The sequence below is a fragment of the Stegostoma tigrinum genome, chromosome 12 (genome assembly GCF_030684315.1).
Source record: "Stegostoma tigrinum isolate sSteTig4 chromosome 12, sSteTig4.hap1, whole genome shotgun sequence".
NCBI lineage: Eukaryota > Metazoa > Chordata > Chondrichthyes > Orectolobiformes > Stegostomatidae > Stegostoma > Stegostoma tigrinum.
In genome coordinates this window covers 1,805,649-1,814,883 of record NC_081365.1, presented here as the reverse complement: position 1 = coordinate 1,814,883, position 9,235 = coordinate 1,805,649, and the positions used below count along the sequence as shown (strand labels likewise).

The 9,235-nt window shown below is 46.9% G+C and overlaps 1 protein-coding gene across 1 annotated transcript in view; it reads right to left on the bottom strand.

Moving 5' to 3' along the window:
- Nucleotides 1-4,110: 4,110 nt before the first annotated feature.
- pwp2h (PWP2 small subunit processome component) overlaps nt 4,111-9,235 on the bottom strand; it is a 33,851-nt gene continuing 28,726 nt past the window's right edge. The window contains exons 18-21 of the mRNA XM_059650077.1: nt 8,872-9,090; nt 7,681-7,831; nt 6,416-6,490; nt 4,111-4,725 (exon numbers count right to left, since the gene is read on the bottom strand). Coding sequence (XP_059506060.1) covers nt 4,581-4,725; nt 6,416-6,490; nt 7,681-7,831; nt 8,872-9,090 — 590 coding nt within the window. The 3' untranslated portion in view covers nt 4,111-4,580. The remainder of the gene's footprint in view (nt 4,726-6,415; nt 6,491-7,680; nt 7,832-8,871; nt 9,091-9,235) is intronic.

Sequence of the window (9,235 nt, the reverse complement as noted above, 5' to 3'; positions counted from 1 at the left end):
TAGCTACTTTTGCTTATGGGTTATTCTGTTACTGACAGAGATTGAGGTTCCTTGTTAGCCTCTCCACAATTGCCACATATGGGCATGCACTGAAAAAAAACTTTCATTCAGAGGCTGTTGCTAGGCAATCCACAGCACAGATTCAAGGCTTCTCGTAGTCCAACAATTAAGCCATAAAGCCATAATTTCTCTCTTCTTAAAACCTTTGTTGGACAATCTTTCCATAAAACCAGTTTACTTTCATTAGCAGTGAGTAAACCACTTTCTCTCTGATATTTTTCATCACCAAGAAACCACAAGATAAATCCACCCTCAATGCCAAATGCCCAAATTGTTCCGTATTCTGGTTTCTCATAGTCTATAAATGTATATGTAATTCTAAAATGCCTTCGCCCTTGGAAAATGAAGGGCCATACAATGCAGAAATAATACATAAATAAGAAAGCTTAAGAAAATTATATGTATTCAACTTTGTTCACTCTTTATAGGGGATTTGCACAATTTCTTTTAACAATCATAAATCTAACATTGCGACCCTAACTGATTCTTCATCCTGTGATCAGGAGTATCTATCAAATATTTCACTTTACTGACCCTTTTGATGACCTCAATGGATCAGTGAATCTTGATTTCAGATGTTCACTCTCTAGTCTGTCCTTCAATATCAGAACAGTATCACTATTTGACTGTCCATTCTTCACTCGCAGGTCTGTAAGGAAGTCTCCACTTTTTCAGCAAGATTTCATTTTAACAGAACAACATTTGGGATATCCAGCAGCTATAGCCTCTGAGAGTCGATTGTATCATCATATTTCATGCTGGATCTGCTTCTCAGCCTCAGTTAAACAAGATTTTCTTCATTTGATTTATCCTCATTCTGAAGCAGATTTACAGTTCCCCTAATATCTGCTTAGGTATCAGTCTGCCCCAGTCTGGTGAAGGGCAATGTTTACCCATCACGCTGGTCCCTGCGCACAATGGAAAAATACCCAGCAGCTGTTCTTACAAATGTTCCATTTCTGAGTAACTGTGGATGATGCTATCAATTATGCTCCAGTTAAATCATTACCCAGGACAAAGTCAATCCCATCCACAGATAATTTCTGAGCCACTCCGAACCGTCAGTTCCAAACATTATGTCACATTCTAAATGCACTTCATATAAAGTTATGTATTTGACTGAGTGTGACACCTAGGAGCCCCAGCAAAATGGAATCAATGGGGAAATCTCTACAGTTAGAGTCATACCTTGCAGAAAGCTAGATGGTAGAGAGCAGTTATCTCAGTTCCACTCATTCCATTTACAAAATGTAGACTCTCAATGGACTCTTTAGAGGAAAAGTTATACGTTTATTCAGCAAAAATCCAGATACATTTTACATGTTTTAAATAGTTTTAACTGATTCCAATGCTATCTTTCTTTAAAGTTTTGGAAAAGATCTGTACCTTGGGTTGTGGGTGAGGCTGTTAACTTGCTCACTGAGCTGGGCTTGTTCTCGTTCAGATGTTTTGTCACCATGCCAGGTAACAACATCAGTGGAGCTTCCGATAAAGCGATGTTATTCCATTCCGCTTGGAATTTATACTGTCCGGTCCGTTCTGGTGAGTAATGTCATTTCCGGTTTTGATCTGTACGGGTTTGTTTATCGGGTGCAATTCTATACAATAGAATCCCTTTGGTGTGGAAACAGGCCCTTCGGCCCAACAAGTCCACACCAAACCTCTCAGCATCCCACCCAGACTCATTGTTCTGTAACCCCCCTAAATTACACATCCCTTGGGCAATTTAGCATGGCCGATCCACCCTAACCTGCACATCGTTGGACTGTGGGAGGAAACCGACACAGACACAGGGACAATGTGCAAACTCCGCACAGACAGTCGCCCGAGGCTGGAACTGAACCCGGGTCCCTGGCGCTGTGAGGCTGCAGTGCTAACCACTGAGCCACCCTATGTTTGTTGATTGTAGTATAGGTGGAGATCCATGCCTCTAGGAAATTCTGTGTGTGTCTATGTTTGGCTTGGGCTCCGATGGTTACCTTGTTCCAGTTAAACTGATGGCCTTCGTTGTCTGAATGTACCGATATTAAGGAGAGTTCATCGTGCCGTTTTGCTGTTAGCTGATGTTCGTGTATTCTGAAATCCAACACCAAGCCCTCAAACCTTGTGATGACTCTAATTAGAGGGGTGTGTACTCATGTGAAAACGTCTAGTTTTGTCTGTGAAGAACTCCTACAGAGACGTACTGGACCTGAGATGATTGATCTCCAACAATGCCATGAACAAAAACACAACCTGTCACTGTTCTTTCACTGTCAATGAATCAAAATCCTGGAATTCTCTCCTATCAACAGTGCGTGTCAATCCACAGCACATGGAGTGCAGTGGTTTAAGAAGGCAGCTCACCACCTTCTCAAGGGCAACTAGGGATGGGCAAGAAATACGGGCCAACCAGCAGCACCTACATCCTGTGAATGAATTTTAAAAATCTTCCTTAAAAAACATGCCCCGCTCAGCCTTGTAACATTCACAAATGTGGAAATTTTATTTTTGGTCCTCAACTCGATTGACGTACACAGTGAACGGCTGGGCTCCAAGTACTGAGCTTGTCGTACGTCACTAGTTTCAGCCTGCCAATGTGAGAATGACCCATTTATTCCCTTTTTTTATTCATTCACGAGGTGAGGGCGTCGCTGACCAGGCAGCATTTATTGTCCATCCCTAATTGCTCAGAGGGCAGTTCAGAGTCAACCATATTGCTGTAGGTCTGGAGTCACATGTAGGCCAGACCAGGTAAGGTTGGCAGTTTCCTTCCCTAAAGGACATGAGTGAACCAGGTGGGTTTTGCCAATAATCGACAATGGATTCAGGGCCATCATTAGATCCTTAATTCCACAAATACTGAATTCAAATTCCATCTGCTGCAGCGTGATTCGAACCCAGGTCCCCAGAACATTATCTGGGTCTCTGGATTAACAGTTTAGCGATAATATCAGTAGGCCATTGACTCCCCTCCTACTCTCTAAATTCTGTCTGACAGCCCATTATTGATTGTTCACCCATTCTCCTGTGGGGGAACTTTATCAAAAGCATTGCAAAAACCCGAGTATAATACATTAATTAAGTCTCCTTTATCAATTTTGCTAATATTGTCTACAAAAAAACCTCCTACACTCCAAACTGACTATAGCCAATCACATCATTATCAACCAAGTGTCTACTTATCCATCCCATACAGTAAATTGTAGTGTTATCCCCAAGACTGATGGAAGTTAACAGGCCTGTAGTTCTGTTTTCCCCCTCGCTCCCTTTCTTCCCCACCATTTCCTACCTTAAAATCAGTTTTCCATTTCATATTCTAAAGAAGTTTGGAACATAGTTGATGTTTTGGTGAACAATCTCCAGCTACCTCTTTCTGGGAATATAGGCAATATGGGTCCTGGAAATTTATCAAATTTCAGACCCACTAATTAATCAGTACAATCTTATTGATGTCAATTTCCTTTACCTTCTCAGATCTTGTACTTTTGGAAGATTTATGGTGTCTTCCTCAGTTAAACAGCCATAGTAATAATTTAGCATCTCTGCTGTCCCTCTATTCCCCCATTTTAAAATCTCCTGACTCAGCCTACTTTAGTCCTTCTTTGCTGTATTCTTAAAAAAAAAATCCCAATCCTCAGATTTATTAGTATTTCTGGCCACTGAATAATCACATTCTTTTAATCTTCTACAATCTTAACTTTCTTTGTCAACCACGGCTAACTGATTTCTTGCGTTTTCTACCTTGAAGGTGCGTATTAGTTGTTTTAAGGTACGTACTATGACCTTTAAGACTATCTAATGCCTCTGCACAATCATTTCTTTTCCCAATAAATCTCAGCTACTTTGCGCCTCATGTTTTTATAACTTCCCTTATTCCAGTTCAACACCCTTTCACTTTCAAATATAATGTGAAATCCACTCAGATCATGGTTCCTCAACACCTAAAGGCTCTTTCACAACAAGATTGTTCATCAGCTCTTTTTCTTTACACAAGATCTAAAATAGCATGTCCTCGAACTAGCTTCTAAGAAACTTTACCAAAAAACTGGCTGTTCACATAGCTTCAATATTTGACAGTGTGATGGATACAAACAGCCGCATTTTTATTAAACATTTATTATACATCATTTACATTGGGAGGAAGCATTCTCAGTCAGAGTGTCGAACATGTGAGGCATTCTTGGTTCATTTCCTTCCACATTCAAAAAGTCACAGTTTTGGAGAAGGGACAGTTCCCACTTTGGAAACTTATACTGCAGGAGTCTTTCTACATTTCCCCACTGGTCAGCCCATCAGAAAGAACTATTTCCATTCACTGTGAATGTGTTTACACTCCATAACTTAACCACTCGACATTTACAATACCCCACAGCGTACAGCCCATGTTTTGTTACCTCACTGCCATGTTACAAGTGGCACTTAATGACTGTGCTCTTGCTGTAACTGCTAGTTTGAGACTGTGATGTACCCACGGATGTTGCTGGAGGACAACCAGAGATTGTTTTAAATCAGCAGTCACCATTCTGGGAACTCCCAGCTTAGTCACTTGCATCCATCAGTTGCTCGATGTCCCCCTCAGAGCCACTGTTTTCATCACTCTCTGCCAATTCTGCTGGGCGTTTCATTCCTCTCTGCTGGGACAGGGCGAGTGCATACCGCATGTTGTAGCGATTCCAGTCACACCTTGAATACACAAAACCAAAGACCCAGTGTCAGGAAAACAAATCAACACCAAAGTCAGCGCCAGCCTGAAATCAGTGGCTGCACAGAGAGCCTGCCCTTCCTTCCTCACCAGCCCAGCACCCACACCAATACACACCCCACAGATATTAGCCCAGGTTATTTATAAACCGGTTCATCGACACCTGCAAGTGACTGCTCCCCAAGTTGGGAGCATCAAGAATAGGGGGCACCGAACTGAAATAATTAACAACTGATGCAGAGGCATAGCCGAAATCAATCTGACCCAGCGAGGGGTTAGGGTCCGGTACGGACTGTCTGAGGGTGTGGGGGGGGGGGGCAGGGTCACTCGAGGGGTTAGGGTCCGGTACGGACTGTCTGAGGGTGTGGGGCAGGGTCACTCGAGGGGTTAGGGTCCGGTACGGACTGTCTGAGGGTGTTGGAGGGGGGCAGGGTCACTCGAGGGGTTAGGGTCCGGTACGGACTGTCTGAGGGTGTTGGGGGGGGGCAGGGTCACTCGAGAGGTTAGGGTCTGGGATGTACTGTCTGAGGGTGTGGGGGGGGGGCAGGGTCACTCGAGGGGTTAGGGTCTGGTACGTACTGTCTGAGGGTGTTGGGGGGGGGGCAGGGTCACTCGAGAGGTTAGGGTCTGGGATGTACTGTCTGAGGGTGTGGGGGGGGGCAGGGTCACTCGAGGGGTTAGGGTCTGGTACGTACTGTCTGAGGGTGTTGGGGGGGGGGGGGCAGGGTCACTCGAGAGGTTAGGGTCTGGGATGTACTATCTGAGAGTGTCGGGGGGGGCAGGGTCACTCGAGGGGTTAGGGTCTGGTACGGACTGTCTGAGGGTGTGGGGGGGGGGGGCAGGGTCACTCGAGGGGTTAGGGTCCGGTACGGACTGTCTGAGGGTGTGGGGGGGGGGGGGGCAGGGTCACTCGAGGGGTTAGGGTCCGGTACGGACTGTCTGAGGGTGTGGGGGGGGGGGGGGGGCAGGGTCACTCGAGGGGTTAGGGTCCGGTACGGACTGTCTGAGGGTGTGGGGGAGGGGGGGGGCAGGGTCACTCGAGGGGTTAGGGTCTGGTACGTACTGTCTGAGGGTGTTGGGGGGGGGCAGGTTCATTCGAGGGGTTAGGGTCTGGTACGTACTGTCTGAGGGTGTTGGGGGGGGGGCAGGTTCATTCGAGGGGTTAGGGTCTGGAACGTACTGTCTGAGAGTGTGGGAGAGGCAGGTTCACTCAAGGGGTTAGGGTCTGGGATGTACTGTCTGAGAGTGTGGGGGGGGGCGCAGGTTCACTCGAGGGGTTAGGGTCTGGAACGTACTGTCTGAGAGTGTGGGGGGGGGGAAGGTTCACTCGAGGGGTTAGGGTCTGGAACGTACTGTCTGAGAGTGTGGGGGGGGGAAGGTTCACTCGAGGGGTTAGGGTCTGGAACGTACTGTCTGAGAGTATGGGGGGGAAGACAGAGTGAATCGAAGATTTTAAATAGATAATGGATTATTACCTGAAATGGAAGAATGTGTCAGATTTCAGGGGAAGGAAGAGGGAATGGTTGTTGTAGACATGATGGTTGAAAGGCTGTAACCATTCTGCCATTCTTAAATCTGAGTGAGTTAAAGCAGACTCTCTGGGATATCAGACAGTGCAGCTTTGGGTGTATCTGTTCAGAACAATGAAGAATGTCTGGCCCATTGACTTACAGTTTGGACACTGTGTCAAAGTGATGTCGGATGCTCCTCTGTAGAGCCTGGATCACTGGCAGTAAAACCACCGAACTGTGGGAAAAACTCCAAAAAATTAACCTTCACCGAGAAAGCACAACTTCAGAAACTGTACGATCAATAATACTACAACTGAGAATTTACCCTGGGTTCACGTCCAAGAGCATTCTACAGTCAACGATACCCAACTGGTATAATCTAACACTGGGCATGAGCCCATGGGGATGGGTTTAATGTTTTAACAAAGATCTGTATCTCAGGCTGCACTTGGAGCTGTTGGTTGGTTCGCCGAGACGACTGGCTTTCATGCAAACATTTCATTTCCCTTCTGAGTGACATTATCAATGCTTCGACAAAGGCGGCACAGCACCGACGATGTCACCTAGAAGGGAGATGACACATCTACACACAGACCAGTCAGCTCCATGGGGCTGGGCAGAGCAGCATGTGCAGGTCAGGGTGTAGCCTGGGACACTGCAGTAGGGTCTAGCGCAGAAAGGGAGAGGAGCACAACAACAAGACGGTTCCAGGTGAAGCAGTGATTTATTTGTAGTTCTAACAAATCGGTCCACCATATTCACTGCTCAAAACGTGCTTGGTCCTCTTTCGATTGGTGAGACCGAGCACAGACAGGGTTACCGGGCTGTGCAGCTTCATCCAAAGGAATTTTTGAGGTCTCATAGGAACGTAGGAAGTAGAGTGGGAGGAGGCAATCCAGCCCTCTGAACCCAATCTGACATTTAACATGATTGTAGCTGATCTTATCCTGGTCTCCACTCCACCCTCCTGTTTGCTCCCCACTGCCCTTTATGATCAGAAACATATCTATTTCTGTCTTGAATCGGTTGACTGATTCTGCCTTCACTGCACCCTGGAGAAGTGAGTCCCACAACTTCACAACCCTCTGAAAGAAGTAGTTTCTCCTCCCCTTAATCTGAACCTACCTCCTCTCATTCTTTATCCACGGCCTGTTGTTCGAGTGTATCCCACAAGAGGGAGAAACTGTTGAAAGTCCCCACCTTATCAATTCCCTCGAGCATTTTATATCCCTCAATCAGATCCCCCACCCCAATCTTCAAAACTCCACTGAGTACAAGCCCAAGCTATTCTGCTGCTCTTTGTATAATGGCCCTTTCATGCCTGGAAGTGTCGCTGTCACCCTGGGTGGATAAAGTTGACAGCATGTCCCTCCCGTCCAACATGAAGCCTCCCTCTCCCCAGTTACCAGGCAGTCTGGCTCTCACCTGGCCTTCAGCTTCTGTCCGTGGAGAGTGAGTAAACGCTGGGCCCAGGTCAGGAAGAACTCCAGGTGCCGTGAGGTTTCCAGAGCCGAGGCCACAAACTGAAGGATTTTCTCTGCGTACATCAGAGGCAGAGTCGAGCACACCAGGTCAACTGGAACAGAGGGAGACGGGAGGTAAGACAGGAACAAGCTGAGAAACAACAGGACAAAGAGAAAAGGGTGTCGGGGCTGGCTCCAGCTCACCGTGTGGTTGTGCTAGACTTGTCGGTCAAGTCTGATGAGGATCTGAGGCCAGCCTGTCAAATGTGATAACAGTGAAGCTGGGGCAGGGAGGCATTTGGTGTCAATGGGCTGCCTGATTCCTGGCCTTTATTCATTCACAGGATGAAGACGTCGCTGATTTATTGCCCATCCCTAAATGCCTAGAGGGCAGTTCAGAGTGAACCACATTGCTGTGGGTCTGGAGTCACATGTAGGCCAGACCAGGTAAGGATGGCAGCTTCCTTCCCTAAAGGACATAAGTGAACCAGATGGGTTTTACCAACAATCAACAATGGATTCATGGTCATCATTAATTCAAATTGCACCATCTGCCGTGGTGGGATTCGAACTCAGGCCCCCAGAACATTACCTGGGTCTCTGGATTAATAGTCCAGTGGTAATATCACGAGGGCCATCACCTCTCCTTGAAAGAGAAAGACACAGCGCACAGTCAAAGGTACTGTCAGCAACACGAGACTTAGTGGTGCCTCCTAGCAAAGTCCGAAAGGAAACACACAGGCTACTCTGAGGCTACCCAACAAACTGAGGCAATACAAACGCTGCATTTCAATAGCGCCTAAGAGATTTGAGTAACAAAATCATTGTTGTAACTGCAGTGAGATTGCTGTTTCTGGGGTGTTGCTATGCACTACACAAAGGGATCATTTAACGTTGTTAAAACACCGAGACGGGAACCCAGCAGGAGAGACAAGCCACTCGGCCCCCTTAACACTGGTCCAATATTTAATACAGTAAGGGCCATCTTTCCTGAACATCCAGCAAACTGTCAATCGGAGGGTCAGCGCTGAGGGAGCGCCGCACTGTCGGAGGGTCAGCGCTGAGGGAGTGCCGCAGTGTTGGAAGTGCCTGCGACTGGTTGCTGACCTCTCTCCAGGATATTTGTCTTTGATGGAGATGGTTTTATACTCACTCTCTGCGTGCGGCACTGTCTCCAGAACCTGCAGAATCAGCTTGTGCTCATTCAGACGGAACGCCATCATGATGGCAGCTGTAAACTCCTTCTGACGCAGAACACGTCTCACGCTGCTTGGGGTGACTTCCTCATCCAGATCGAAGGGGTCAAACACCACACAACCATCCAGTGAGTAGATGAGCAGACCCTCTGTGCTGGTCGCTGCCCAGCTCCTTCCTGGTCAGAGAAGACAGAGATTAACTGTCATGACTTAAATCTTATGTTATCCTGTCCTGGGAGTGTTTGTTGAGGGACACTGCAGAAGAAGCTTTACTCTGTAACTAACCCCATACTGCCAGAGTGGATATGCTAGAATACTGTC